We start from the raw sequence: 15,602 nt of genomic DNA on the forward strand, positions 1-15,602 counted from the left end.
TATAGTTGTGTATGTGTCTGTTTACTGGGGGATTTCCATATCCCAAAGCATTGTTGATGCGCCTGGTAGGGTAGCCCCGCACTGCTGCCTGTTCCTCAACTTCTGGGACATATGTATATCTCCTTACGATCTACAGGTCCCTGATTACTGCCTGTCATAGGCTGCTGCATCTTTCCTGTTGACTCATGTTTGGTTCCTCCAGTGAAAATTTTACTTAGAGAAATGCTGCCTCCAAAGCACTTGTCTGCCACCAAACCTAAGAAGTCCTGGGTCCCAAATCTGTATGAGCTAGACTTTGACTTGACTAAGGAGCCGGATGTCATCATAGAAGGCCCAACTGACTCTGAATTCTTTCATCAGAGGTTTCGGAACTTAATCTATGTTGAATTTGTTGGGCCTCGGAAGACCCTGATCAAACTCCGAAACCTCTGCCTCAATTGGTTGCAGCCGGAGACTCGCACCAAGGAGGAGATCATCGAGCTCTTGGTCCTTGAGCAGTTCCTGACCATCATCCCTGAAAAACTCAAGCCTTGGGTGCGAGCAAAAAAGCCAGAGAACTGCGAGAAACTCGTCAGTCTGCTAGAGAATTACAAGGAAATGTACCAGCCGGAAGGTGAGACTCTCCAAAGGGTAATGGTGGTCAGCACAGGTGACAAATGCTCCCTGGGGTTCTCTGCCTTGGCACTACTGACAGACATTCTGGGCCGGAGCCTTCTGTGTTGAGGGGTGGGGCACAGGGTCATCTTGTGCACTATAGCAAGTTGAGCCACATCCATGGCCTTCTCCCACTGGATGTAACTGCCAAACGTGTCTCCACACATGGCCAAGTGTCCCCTGGTGGCTGAGAACCACCAAATCACCACACTGAGTCAGGGAAGGAAAGGAGACACTTCCATGGAAGGAAGAGAACCTCCCATGACCTGCGCCCTTTTGGTGCAGTGCCCCAGGAAGTTGCCTGCTGGCTGTTCTTGTCTGGGTGTGTACAGGGGTGATCACAGCCATGCTCTCCATCCAGCCTTTAAGTGGCAGGCATGGGTGATGGGTTTTGAGTTGAGAAATGACAGGATCAGATCATTCCAGCTGCTTGTGTGTTTGAAGGGGGAGGCATAGTCAGGGACTGGTGGAAACTATTGTGAGAACACTGGGCAAGGATGATAAAGTATTAAGTTGGTGTCTGGTGTCCCCTCAGACGACAGCAACAGTGACATGACCAGTGACGAGGACATGAACCAAGATGGAAGAGAGTCCCCCCAACCTCGCGCAGTCCGTTCTTTCAGCAGTGAGTAACAAACCCCACTGGTCACACCACCTATGGGGACAGGGGTCGAGGTATCTGTGGAGATGACATGCTGTTGATGTCACTCAGCTCTGATGGGAAAGGAAATTAATTGATGACAGAATGAGACATTTTTATGTGTAAACACACACCAATAAATGGAATGAAATACATGGTTTTATTAAACACTGAAGTATTTACGGTTATTTGTAATTTGCAGCAGGCTATTTCAAGCTGTGCCCCCAGCCTCCCCAGGGGTGTTTGTTAAAGTACTTGAGTGAACTTTTTCAGGGAGCATTGCTTTTGTGGAGGGTGTAGGTTTTACTTCTCTGCAGTAGAATAACATGTACTCTAAGGTCAGTTGTGTGAGCCAGACATTAGAGGATTTGCTATCCATTTTCCTGAACGTGGACTCAGCCCCTTAGATCCTGGGAAGCCAGCAGAGGGTCTGGAGGGAGAGCTGGCTCTGGACTGGGCTTTGGAACTTGCTTTGAAGCCCCACTGGGGCAAAGCCTCCAGAAACCGTGTTGCAGGTTTGGGTAGGGAAGAGGCCAGATTGAGCCAGGGAGTCTGGAGCCCTTGGTTTTGGATCCATCTCCTCGAGGGAAGAATAGGGATAGAGTCCCTATCCGGGAGAGTGCACACGCACATGAAGGGAGGTCAGGCACATCAGAGCACTTGGTTAACTCCTCAAATGTCTGACCTGCTCAGGTGACCGGGATCATGACCGCGACTGGACCAGGAGGGGCAGAAGCAGAGATGTGGAGCCCCGAGACCGCTGGTCATACACCAGGAACCCTAGAAGCAGTAAGTTGTCTTGCCGTGTGTGTGGGCTAGAGGGGAAGATGGGAGGGCCTCGGAGGTCCTGTCGCTCAGTTTGGACTGTGTTCTGCTTCCCCCAACTAGCCCGAGGCTCCTGTTTCCGAAGCTCCTGTCAGCAGTGTCACCTGCACAGTTTTTGCCCCAGCTTCTCATTTCCACCTGTACTGTCGTATGCTCAGTGTTTTCTTAAGCTGGCACTTTATTTTAAACTAGAAGTTTCTGTATAAAAGACTGTGCCACTAGGGATGTTTATGGGGCTCCTGAGAGTCTGCCGCAGAATACAGAGGAGGGAAACAAGACACGTGCATGCACGTACACACCCACCCCCCAGATGGGTGTAGGATTGGCTGGGACAAACGTGGGATCTGCTGGGTTGGACTGGGCCTTGCTCCTTCCTCATGTCTTTTCTCTTCTCAGGGCTGCCTCAACGGGATCTTTCCCTTCCTGTGATGGCAAAAACAAGTTTTGAAATGGAAAGAAATGACAACAGGGACTCAATGGACTATGAATCCCGATCTCAGGTATGCTTAGGCTTCCTCTCTTTCCAGAAAGGCCATCTTCATTTCATGGCAAAGATGCCTTTCTTTCCCCAGATGATGTGTTCATCTGCCCCTAGAGTCCCACTTGGCTGAGAGTCCCATTCACTCCCATGAGGAGCCTGGGCCCATCTGTGCACGTGACAAGAGGCCCAGGTCTCTGATTCATCCATGTAGTCAGAGGAGCTCTTGCCCCCTCAGTGTGCATCCTTGGTAGGTTGGTCACATGAGTTGTTCTCTACAGGCGAGGGCAGAGCAACTCTGGAGATCTTTCTGGTCCTCAGGAGGGAGCCAGGGAAACTGTGGGTCTGCAGAGCAGACCAGCCAGGGAGAGCAAGGCTCTGGAGCTGATGAGAGCTGGGTTCGAAGCCTGGTTCTGCCACCTGCTGGCTGTGTGGCCTTGGGCCATTTACTCAACTGAGCTAAACCTCAGTTTCTTCATCTGTAGAATGGGTGTGGTGATTGCTCCCAGGGCTACTGTGAGGAGCCAGTGAGTTCCATTCTCATGCATATATGAAGTGCCTACTATCACCTGGCACGTGGCAGGCACACCATAAGCGTGAACATTTATGGCAGGCCTGGGTTCAGAGGCAGCGTGTGCTAGGGAGATTGGTGAAGGGGAAAAGGACATGAGATTTGAGCTGGTCTTTAAGGAGGAGAGGGGTCACTTAGACATGGAGTGTGGAGGAGGACCCCAGCACCGACTGGACTCAAGGAGGAGGAGGAGCCAGTGGGCTGAGCCATCCTTTCCTTCACACTTCAGTGTCCACCCCACATCAGGCAGGAGGGCAAGGCCCTGGGGAGCACAGCAGTGACCAGGACAGATAGGGGCCCTGCCCCAGGAAACTTTTGACATTTGCACAAATAAATATTCATATAAATATTGTACATAACTGCTAATCATTCTCAGTGTGCTAAAAGAAAAATAGAAGGTTAATAAGAAATTCTAATAAGGGTCTCGATTTATATTGAAGGAAAATGTCTTTGAAGCAGTAACACTTGACATGTCACAGCTGGAGGAGGAGGAAGAAGAGTAGACTGGGTTAGGTCTGGGAAGAAAGGGATCCTAGGCATTAGGGAGAGCTCAGGGCCAGGCCCTGGGGCACCGAGGAAGAGGCTGGAGGCGTGGGTGGGCCTGGTTACTGGTGTCCTGGTAGTTGGGCTTTTGTCTTGTTTTGCTTTTTTAATGCCCTTCCTTGACAATGTGTAAAGAATTGGCAACTGAGCCCCATGTCTGCATAGTCCAGAAGTCTGGAGGCCACTGAGTCCTGCTGACTCAGTATGGTAGAAACAGCAGCAGTAGATGATATAAATTACATTCTGAGGTGTACAAAACAGAAAATCCTCTCATCATTTAGCATCATGTGCAAATCTCTTAATAGTTCATATGAAGAGCTCATATTGGGAAATTAAATTGTGCCATATTGGCATTGTTTTCAGGATAGCATCTCTTCCAGTTGAACTTGATTGCAGCTCATGTACATTTAGATGTCATTTGTTGATTTCAAACACAAAGTGAGCAGCTGCTTTATGGCTACCCACTAGCATAGATAAACTTAGATTTTAAGTCAAAACATCGTTTTTCTTTCATGTGAGAAAGAGTTGCATTTTTGAAGCTCTGCCTTGTTTCCTTGCCCTGCTTAGTTTTTGTCGTTGTGTTTGCTTTTCAATGGCTGGACACTGGCCATTGCATAAATAAGGCTTTCCACTTAAACCCCGATGCCTATGTCTCTTCCTCTTTCTTAGTAGCAGATGCACCTTAGTCTGCAAACCCTTTTTTCCTTACATTTTTCATGTAGCTATGACATTCATGTCTCTTCCCAGCAATACAACTACATTAAATTTAATATCAAAACTTTTATATTTTCTTTACAAAACGCATCATATTGCAGAAAATCCTCATCCACATTATTGCAAGGCAGGTAAATGCTCTTCTTCCCATTTTAAAGATGAACAATCTGAGGCTCAGAAAGATTTCTGTTCTCTAAGGTTGCACTGCTCATAAATGGTGTGATCCTCCTTCGACCCAAGGGTTTTCTCCAGCTCCAAAGCCTATGGGCTTCTCACAATACCATCTCCCGGTCGAGTCTCTCCAGGCCTCAGTGCTGTCCTCTCTGGGACCATGACTCACCAAAACCAGTGATGTTCTAGTGCAGCCATCTGGCAATAAGCAAAGATCCTTTAGGATCCTGCATAGAAAGGTTCTCCTGAGTAATGCAGGGAATTTTTAAATTCCTTTTTAGGTAAATGTCCATTAAAACAGAAAAGGCAGTTATGAAATGAAGGCCCTCAGTGCTTACAGTTATTCCTGGGTTATTTGGAAATTCTACACACTGGAAGTACCCTCTGTGTAGCCATGCTATGTGGTGGAGGAACAGGAAGGGAGGTTTAAGTCACATGTCCTGACCAGACGTCTGCTTGAATGCATCTTCTTTCTGTTCCCTGAGTATACCATGTGTACTTGCTATTTAGCCGGTTCGAGCTTTCCCACCAATCCCCTCCTGTATGTATCATAATCTCACCTACCATTTAAGGGCCTAATTGAGGCCCTCTGTAAAACTTTTGCTCACTGTTCAGGCCCACCCTGAACTCTCCCTTTACAAAACTTTAGCACTTATTATCTATACCCCAATTTATTGTTTATTGTTCTCTAATTGTTTCATGAGTCTTTTCTCTCCAACCAAATTATAAGCTGCATGAGGGCAAGGAATATGTGTCATGCGTCTTTCGGATCTGCCTCAGAGTGTAGCAACAAGGTAGGTACGATGTAGGCCCCTAGTAACACTTGATTTGGATCACTCAGCACCCCAAATACCGTGAGCACTTCTTACGTAACTTCATATATGTAGCTCCCATGTTGCCAACATTATTCTTCTCTCTTTGGATGTCCATGGGGACAGACTCCATTGAGAGGTCTGTGTTTGCTGTTTTAGGATGCTGAATCATACCAAAATGTCGTAGACCTTGCTGAGGACAGGAAAACTCACAAGACAATCCAGGACAACATGGAGAACTACAGGAAGCTGCTCTCACTAGGTAAGCAGCTGCTTTTCTTGATCATTCGCAGTCCACTCACTGGAGCATTTTGTCACCTTGCTCTTTTCAAGCTGCGGGACATTAAGAGTCTGTGTTAAATATTTGGACTTGAAGGGTAATAAGAAGCGTTTGAAAGATTTCAAACAAGGGAGTAAATGATAAGATTTGTGTTTTTAAGAAATCCTTCTGGCTTTGGGTGAAGAATACATCGCACAGGGTGGGGGCGATACGTTTTCTAGAGCTGTGGCACTGGAAATTTTTAAATGCACATTTAGAATGGGATCCTTAGTTCTCCTATGGACTCTCTTGGAAGACATCTAGCCCAAGTGGTATTAGGCAGTTGGCTGTGCAGGTGTGTAAGGCCATGGGGCCTCGAGGAGCTCTGGTGTTTGGCGAGCAGGTGGAGAAAGAACAGTCAAGAGGTAAGAGGAAGACCACAGAGGCCAGTGAAAAAGAGGGTATCAAGACTTAAGAGGTGTTTACGAGAAGGTGAAGACTAAAAGAGGATGCACAGAATTCGGGGACACTTGGGGTCTTTGTACAAATTTCTGGGTGGAGTCAGAAGAATTAATTAAAATGCAGATTAGAATGTGTTAAGGAATGAATAGTAGGGAAATGAGACAGCAAATGAAATACATCCAAAGAATCGGATATGGGCCACTTCCTATTTAGTGGCTCAGAGAAAGACGGAGATCAGTTTATGGTGGTGAGTCTTGGTCAACTCGAATTTGAGCCGTCGTATTGTTCTTGTGACCAGGGGTGCAGCTTGCTGAAGATGACCGCCACTCCCACATGACACAGGGCCACTCATCCAGGTCCAAGAGAAGTGCCTACCCAAGCACCAGTCGAGGTAAGCACCAGGCAGATCCTACAGAGCAGCCACACAACCAGTGAGATGCATATCGAGAAACCTACACTTTCCATTCCTACACATCAGAGAAGGGTGCTCTCCTCCAAGTCCCACTGTCATTTTGTACAAGTACAGGGACTAGGGAGCATTTACATTGGGGTTTCTTTCCAGGTCTGAAAACTATGCCTGAAGCCAAAAAGTCAACCCACCGGCGGGGAATTTGTGAAGATGAATCTTCCCATGGGGTGATAATGGAAAAGTTCGACAAAGATGTGTCACGCAGTTCCAAATCAGGAAGAGCAAGGGAGCCAAGTGATCGGGCGCAGAGATTCCCCAGAACGTCAGATGATAATTGGAAGGACGTTTCATTAAATAAGAGGGAGTCAGTGATCCAGGAGAGGGGTTATGAGGGGAATGCAGTTAGGGGAGGCTTTAGGTTTAACTCAAACCTTGTTTCCAGAAACAGAGTTATTGAGAGAAAGAGGCGCTATCATTTTGACACAGATGAGAAGGGCTCAACTCATAATCAGAAAGGCTGTGCCAGAAAGAAGCCCTTTGAATGTAGTAGTGAAATGAGGAAAGCTATGAGCATGAGCAGCCTGAGCAGCCTGGGCTCTCCCTCCTTCACTGATTCGCAGCCAGTTATTGATTTTGCGGCAATGCCCTATGTGTGTGATGAGTGTGGGAGGTCGTTCAGTGTCATCTCAGAGTTTGTCGAGCACCAGATCATGCATACTAGAGAGAACCTCTATGAGTATGGCGAGTCCTTTATTCACAGTGTGGCTGTCAGTGAGGTCCAGAGAAATCAGGCTGGAGGGAAACGCTTTGAGTGTAAGGAGTGTGGGGAGACCTTCAATAAGAGCGCCGCCTTGGCTGAACACCGAAAAATTCATGCTAGAGAGTATCATGCAGAATGTAGGGATCAGGAGTATGAGGAGACCTTCATGCCTAGCCCGACCTACAGCGAGCTTCAGAAAATATATGGCAAAGACAAATTCTATGCGTGCAGGGTGTGTAAGGAAACCTTCCTTCATAGTTCTGCCCTGATTGAGCACCAGAAAATCCACTTTGGTGATGACAGAGATAATGAGCGCGATCGCGAGCGGGAGCGCGAATGGGAGCGCGAGCGCGAACGCGAACGGGAGCGCGAACGCGAACGTGAACGCGAACGGGAGCGCGAACGCGAACGGGAGCGCGAACGCGAGCGCGAGCAAGCCTTTATGTCTAGTTCAACCTTTAACGAGTTTCAGAAAATGTATGGTAAAGAGAAAATCTATGAATGTAAGGTGTGTGGGGAGACCTTCCTTCATAGCTCATCCCTGAAAGAACATCAGAAAATCCATACTAGAGGAAACCCATTTGAAAATAACGGTAAAGTGTGTGAGGAAACCTTTATTCCTGGTCAGTCCTTTAAAAGACGTCAGAAAACTTACACTAAGGAGAAGCTGTACGACTTTAATGATGGTAGGGATGCTTTTATGCAGAGCTCAGACTTCAGTGAGCATCAGAAAATTCATCCTCAAAAGAACCTCTTTGAAGGCAAAGGGTACGAGAAATCTGTCATTCATAGTGTACCCTTCACTGAATCTCAGAAGAGTCATACTATAACAAGACCACCTGAAAATGAAGAGGAGGAGAAGGAGTTCACCATCAGTTCTAACCCCAATGAAAACCAGAAGTTTCCTACTAAAGAAAATGTCTATGAGGGGAAACCATATGAGAGGTCTGTTATTCATAGCTTAGCCTCTACTGAAGCTCAGAAAAGTCCCAGTGCAGCGGGGCCCATTAAACCCAAAGTGATTGCAGAGTCTACCATCCAGAGCTCGGATGTTATTAACCATCAGAACGTCCGTGTTGGAGGGAACACCTGTGAAGGAATGGAATACAAGAGGTCTGTTATTCATAGCTTAGCAGCTCCCAAACCTCTGAAAATTCACAATGGAAATGAGCTGGTTGAATGTAATGAGAAGGGAGAATCCTCCATTTATATCTCAGACCTTAATGATGAGCAACAGAAGATTCCTGCCAAAGAGAAGCCTTACGAAGAAGGTAAGACTAACAACTACGAGGACTCTGTTATACAGAATGTATCTCATGCCAAACCTCAAAAAAGTATTACTGGAGAGGGATCTGGTGAAGTTAAGAAGGATGGTGAATTCTCTGTTCCCAGTTCGAATGTTCGTACATACCAGAAGGCTCGTGCTAAAAAGAAGTACATTGAGCATAGAAGCAATGAAACCTCTGTAATTCACTCTCCACCTTTTGGCAAACAGCACACCGTTCACCCTAGAGAGAAGCTCTATGAATGTCAGGAGTGTGGGGAGTCCTTTGCATATAGCTATGACCTCACTGAGCACCAGAAGATTCATGACAGAGAGGAGTCTTCTGGAAGTAGAACCTATGAGCTATCTGTCATTCGCAGCTTGGCCCCTACTGACCCTCAGACAAGTTATGCCCAAGAGCAATACGCTAAGGAACAGGCACGCATTAAATGTATGGAGTTCAGGCAACGCTTTGCTACTAGTGAAGACCTCAACACACATCATAAAACCTATACCCAAGAGCAGTCCCATGGTGAGGAGACCCAAGGCAAGGACACCCATGGCAAGAAGACTCATGACGAGGAGACTCATGGAGAAGAGACTCATGGTGAGAAGATTCATAGTGAAGAAACACATGGCAATGACATTCCTGGTAAGGACACTCATGGTGAGGAGACTCGTGGTGAAGAGACTCGTGGTGAAGAGACCCGTGATGAGGAGATCCGTGGTGAAGAGACCCGTGGCAAGGAGACCCATGATGAAGAGACCCGTGGCGAGGAGACCCATGGTGAAGAGGCCCGTGGTAAGGAGACCCATGGCAAGGAGACCCACAGTGAGGAGATCCATGGCCAGGGGATGATTGAAGACTCTGTCATTCAGGGCTCAGACCTGGCTGAACCTCAGATGGAAGACCCTGATGACACAATCTATGAGTGTCAGGACTGTGGGCTGGGCTTTGTGGATCTCACAGACCTCACAGACCATCAGAAAGTCCACAGCAGGAAGTGCATCGTTGACACTCGTGAGTACACACATTCTGTAATTCACACCCATTCCATCAGCGAATATCAGAGAGATTACACTGGAGAGCAGCTGTATGAATGCCCAAAGTGTGGGGAATCTTTTATTCATAGCTCATTCCTTTTCGAGCATCAGAGAATCCATGAACAAGACCAGTTGTATTCCATGAAGGGGTGTGATGATGGTTTTATTGCCCTCTTGCCAATGAAGCCACGGAGGAATCGTGCTGCAGAAAGGAATCCTGCCCTTGCTGGATCAGCCATTCGATGCCTTCTGTGTGGGCAAGGCTTCATTCACAGCTCTGCCCTTAATGAGCATATGCGACTTCATAGGGAAGATGAGTTACTGGAGCAGAGCCGGTTGGCTGAGGAAGTTATCATTCCAGGCTTAGTCCTCACTGAGTTTCAGAGAAGTCAAACTGAAGAGAGACTCTTTGAATGTGCAATATGTGGAGAATCCTTCGCTGATGCAGCAGACCTTGCGGATCATGTAAGTGTTCATAAGAATGAGCCTTATGAGTATGGGTCCGCCTATACTCATACCTCATTTCTTACTGAGCCCCTCCATGGAGCTATACCATTCTATGAATGCAAGGATTGTGGCAAATCCTTTATTCATAGCACAGTCCTCACTAGGCATAAGGAGCTTCATCTTGAAGAAGAAGAAGATTCAGCAGCAGCAGCAGCAGCCCAAGAAGTTGAGGTCAATGTCCTTGTTCCACAAGAAGTTCTGCAGATTCAGGGCTCAAATATAGAGGCTGCCCAGCCAGAATTGGAGGCTGCTGAGCCCGAGGTGGAGGTTGCTGAGCCTGAGGTGGAGGCTGCCGAGCCAAATGGCGAGGCGGAAGGGCCAGATGGAGAGGCTGCAGAGCCGAATGGAGAGGCCGAACAGCCGAATGGAGAGGCTGAACAACCAAACGGGGATGCTGATGAACCAGATGGTGCAGGGATCGAAGACCCAGAAGAAAGAGCTGAAGAGCCAGAGGGAAAAGATGAAGAGCAGGAGGGAGATGCCGATGAACCTGATGGTGCAGGGATCGAAGACCCAGAAGAAGAAGGTGAAGATCAAGAGATTGAGGTGGAAGAACCATGCTATGACTGCCATGAATGCACAGAAACCTTCACTTCTGGTGCAGCGTTCGGTGAGCACCTGAAAGCTCATGCTAGCATAATCATATTTGAGCCTCCCAGGGCCTTTGGGGAGTGCTCGGGCTACATCGAATGTGCCAGCACCAGCACAGGTGGTGCTGATCAGGCTGATGAGAAGTACTTCAGATGCGATGTCTGCGGGCAGCTCTTCACTGACCGCCTGTCCCTTGCCAGACACCAGAACACCCATACCGGCTGAGAGCATGGGAGTAAAAGTTGGAAAACCTTCCCCTAGGACATGGTTCTTAACCAAACTATGGAAAATTCAGACCAACCCTTGGTAGTGCCAGTAGCAAACTTACCGTAACATGTATACACCTGACTTAACATCAGACAGCTCAGACTGAGAAGAGACTGAATGTGGACACTCTTTCAGTATTAGTCTCTGCATCAGACATCAGTGTCTACATGTGGAACAGCCACAGCAAACACCTTATCTTTCATACAAATAACCAGAGTGAGGGAAAAACCCCATAAGTATTTGAGACTAAAATGATTGCCCCAATCAACTGTAAATGACATGCCTGTGAACTATATATAATATTTCCTGAGGTGTACATAAAATACCAAATCGTAGCAAAGCAGTGATCATATATTTGGATTTAATATGATATACAGTTACAGTTTACTGTGCAGAGGTACCTTACTTGGTACTCTTTGATTTTTCTTTTTTTGGAGGAGGAAGAGAGCAACAAATTAGAATATATTTGTAAGTGTCTTAGATTCTGAGAAAGATTGATTGTGCGTTATTTGAACCCCGTCAGTATCCTTCTGGGTAATTGTATTTGTTCCTTACTCTTAAATAGTCTTGTGAAGGTACAGGCATGAAAGATAACATGCCTTTTACTCTTTGCTGTTTGAAAAGAGAAGTTCTTTTACCTTCTTTCTGCAGCCATTTTGTCTGCACCAACACTTTGGAACTTAATGTTGTGTAAGCTTTTACAATATGCAGATTGGCCTTTTGTGACCCAAACATGATCGGTTGCCACATTGTATGTACCTTGCAGTGTTTCTCATTTAAAAATATTACAAGTTTCATTGTTTTTTTTTAAACCAACTCAACGTGTGTTCAATAGTGAATTCATAAAACCTGAAGCTTTTCCCTGTAAATCTTACGTCTTTGCCTTTAAAGAATGGGTTGCAACCATCACTAGATCACAGTAGTGCCTAATGAAGGTTGAGAACCGTAGGGGAGGCTCTCATGCTGTAAATAGGGATGCAGGCTAACGACCTTTCATCACTTCCTTTGTGCGCTTCCCTGCCTTAAGTGACAAGTAGCAATGTGGCTTGGGTCCCCATGCGTTAGTTTGTGCTGCCACAAGTCAGTTTGCATCCTGGGTGCCCAGGAGCTAATATCCTTAGATCCTTCTATGGCTAATTTTCCTCTTCTTTACCTGTCTTACCCTCTGACCCAATGTTTTGCATTTAAAATAAAAAAAAAAAAAAAAGCTTTCTTTACAGTCCAACCCAAGCTGAACATGGACTCAGGTTCCCCAGCAGCCTTAATTTGTTTTGTTACCATGTAGTCCTTCTCTTTTAGCCTTCAGTATTTCTGAGCTGTCCATTAGAGTGTTGTATTTGTCTGATCTCCTTCAGTTTTCCTCTTAATCACAAGTTGATCTCACAGCTTGCGGTCCCCACCCCCCTGCCCCACCCTGTGTCCTATAATATGGACCACCTGTGCTCCTTTGCTTCCCTTCCGCTCGCATAATGGCTATATTAAGAAATTTTTTGGCCATGAGTTGGCTGGAAAAAAAAATTTTAAATTTAAAAAAACTTAAAAAAATAAAAGATCTGTACATTAAGTGAGCAAAACATAAGTGCAGATCGTTAAATACCCACTGGGGGAAATGTGTCTGAATCTTACTCTCCTAGATCGGGATTAGGGCTCATGGGGAGCGTGTCAAAGCTGCAGGTAATGCCAAAGTCTAGGGACGTTGCAGAGCTGACAGCAAGAAGCAAAAATGAGTAAGCCAAAGAAGGGAGTCCTAATACATCACCAGATCTAGGAAGGAGAGGAGACAGACAGAAGAAAACACCGGAGGCAGGATTGGAAAGCTAGGTAGTGAGAATGAATTGAGGTGGTGTCCTGCGCAGTTTGAAGGAAGCTGCTTTCTTGGTGGCATGGTGTAGGTGAGGGCCAGCTGCATAGGAAGACCTGAGGTTGGAATGGACATCCTGGCACACTGAGGGAAGAGGAGTCTTGAGATGGGACTCAGTGTTGATGTTGGGGTGAACTTGATGGGTTCGTTACTGTTCGAAGTGTTAATCAGTAGGCTCTTTTCAGAAGGCAGTTGCCAAACGTCAGGGTGTCTGTTCCAACCTTAAGTTAGTGAAAAGTTAGTAACAACTTAAATGATAAACAATAGGGCAATGATTAAGTAAATGTATCTGTGGACTCTTATGCAGCTGTTTAAAAATGATAATCATGAATTGTAGTAACGTGGAAATATATTTACAGAATATTAAGTGGAGAGAGCAGGACACAAAATTATATTTATACTTTAATTATAACTGTTTAAAAATGTATGCTTATAGTGAAAAGCTGTTGTGGTGGTGGTGGTGTTGTTGTAGGCTTATAGTTGAGCATTATTTTCTTAAATTCCTTAATCTTTATGGTAGTGTTACTAAAATGTTTATGATCACATTACCATTGTGAACATAATTTGAACTCATTATCAAACACTTGGAAAATACAGAAAAGTGGAGGAAAAAAAATTTACATCCCCCCATCCAAAGACAGATATACTCTTCAATATCTTGTTTACTTTTGTTTCTGTGCACAGGTTTATGATTACAACTGTGTCAAAATATGTATTCAAAATAGCTATTATGTTACCTTTTTGGAATTATGGTTAAATACTTTCATCTTAATTTTTTCAAATTGTTCCTTAAAGTAGTGTCCGGATAACAAAGTGTATTATGTATGTCTCCAATACAAACATAATACATTCCTCAAAGGAAAAATTAGGAAATAACAGTAAATTAGAAAAGAAAAAATTCCCCCATATTCCCAGCACCCAACAACTACTGTTAACATCTTGATCTATTTCCTCCATCTTATTTCAGTGCACAAGCTTGTGATTATAACAGTGTTAAATATGTATACATAAAGTCTAATATGAAAAGAAATGTGGAAAATAACTAAAATAGTATTGTCATTGTGGGATTATGGTTAAATATTTTGTCTTAAATTCATTGAATAATCTTTGGTGTTTTGGTAATAAATTTTATGTATGTATTTTTCCATTACAAATATAATACATACTCATAGAAAACTTTGGAAATTCAGTAAAGTAGAAGAAGAAAATTCACCCGTATTCCCAACACCCGGCAACAACTGCTGTTAGCAACATCTCGATCTGTGCACCGGTCTGTGATTATTGGGGTGTTAATGATAAGTATCCGTAAGTCCAAAGATGGGAAGAAGGATGGAAAACAACTAAGAAATCGTGTGGTCGTTGTGGGATAATGGTTATTTTGTCTCGATTTCCTTGAGTGGTCTTCATCATTATAGTGTTTTGGTAGTCCACCTTTATTACATATATTTCCATTATATATGAAGATATGAAGTATGTGTTTATTATAGTAACTTTGAAGTACAGAAATGTAGACGAGAAACTCACCCATATTTTCACCATCCAAAGACTATGGTTAACATCTTGATGTATTTTCTTCATCTTGTTTCTGTGCACAGGTTTTTGGTTTGTTAATATGGTTGTGGTCGTTCTATCTATCTGTAATAGTGTCAACAATAAAAATAAAGTTAAAAATAAAATATTTCTCAGTCTCTTGTTTGTAAAGTGTTTGGGGTGGTTAAATAGGTTTTTTTGTTAAAGTTATAAATCCAGAAGCTTAGTGCCTCTTTGGGCCTAAAAAAGTTTGGCTTGCAAATCTTACTCTATTTTAAAGTATTACATATATCAATCATCCAGTTACTTCTAAGGGGTCTTTTAATACTGCTTGCTTCCACATTTTCAACTGTGCTTACAAAACTAAAACATATATTCCAATAATTTTTTTTTTCTTTTTTTTTTTTTTGAGACAGAGTATCACTTTGTTGCCCTGGCTAGAATGAGTGCTATGGTGTCAGCCTAGCTCACAGCAACCTCAAACTCCTGGGCTTAAGCGATCCTACTGCCTCAGCCTCCCGAGTAGCTGGGACTACAGGCATGCGCCACCATGCCCGGCTAATTTTTTTCTATATATATTTTAGTTGGCCAGCTAATTTGTTTCTATTTTCAGTAGAGACGGGGTCTCGCTCTTGCTCAGGCTGGTCTCAAACCCCTGACCTCGAGCGATCCACCCGCCTCGGACTCCCAGAGTGCTAGGATTACAGGCGTGAGCCACCACGCCTGGCCTCCAATAATTTTTTAAACTTAATAATCACAAGTATATTTTAGTTACTTGAAAGGGCATTTTTAATTGGAATTAAGAGATTTTCTCAAACAGAAACAAATACTGATGAACCCTTAGCATAAAAGTGTTAATATTAAGGTTTAGAATCTCTTTAAGGTGTCTATTCCTAACTCTTACCTGAGGTTAAAAGGTGATTATCCTCAAAGGGGTCATTTCCATATTTTTGTTTCCGAAGTTAATTAGCCATACATCAACTTGATTTCACCACCAGAAACATTTTATCATCCTAGATAGACTGTAATTTTTAGACATGCTTGTGATTCCATAATGACCAGAGATTTTCAGCCAAATCCCTAATTCGGCCATAGATACCCAACTTGTGGCTTCTGTGTCCCTAATTCCATAACTCAAAAGAGTTGGTCATGTACTCCACGCCCTTCTGATTCTCTGTATGTCACATGATTGGATTTTGCTCTTAAGATATAAAAGTGTCTTTTAATTTTAGAATTTCAT

General features: G+C 44.5%; 1 protein-coding gene across 2 annotated transcripts; it reads left to right on the forward strand.

The window, feature by feature from the left end:
• Positions 1–222: 222 nt before the first annotated feature.
• Positions 223–14,513, forward strand: PEG3 (paternally expressed 3). 2 transcript variants are annotated; one of them, XM_045532520.1, is made up of 7 exons: positions 223–613; positions 1,190–1,279; positions 1,988–2,083; positions 2,516–2,619; positions 5,568–5,670; positions 6,428–6,520; positions 6,692–14,513. In XM_045532520.1, exons 1-7 carry the CDS (start codon positions 223–225, stop codon positions 10,927–10,929), a joined length of 5,115 nt encoding a protein of 1,704 aa, XP_045388476.1. In that variant the 3' UTR covers positions 10,930–14,513. The 2 variants fall into 2 exon arrangements, with proteins under 2 accessions (XP_045388476.1, XP_045388478.1); XM_045532522.1 differs by lacking the exon at positions 6,428–6,520.
• Positions 14,514–15,602: the final 1,089 nt, after the last annotated feature.

Source organism: Lemur catta, chromosome 19, assembly GCF_020740605.2.
Source record: "Lemur catta isolate mLemCat1 chromosome 19, mLemCat1.pri, whole genome shotgun sequence".
NCBI classification, from domain to species: domain Eukaryota; kingdom Metazoa; phylum Chordata; class Mammalia; order Primates; family Lemuridae; genus Lemur; species Lemur catta.

Excerpts from the sequence above, each read along its gene's own strand:
- PEG3 (XM_045532520.1), top strand. The coding sequence starts at position 223 with ATGCTGCCTCCAAAGCACTTGTCTGCCACCAAACCTAAGAAGTCCTGG. Across the intron at positions 5,671-6,427 it reads CAGGAAGCTGCTCTCACTAG|GGGTGCAGCTTGCTGAAGAT; the intron begins GTAAGCAGCTGC and ends TCTTGTGACCAG. Across the intron at positions 6,521-6,691 it reads CTACCCAAGCACCAGTCGAG|GTCTGAAAACTATGCCTGAA; the intron begins GTAAGCACCAGG and ends GTTTCTTTCCAG.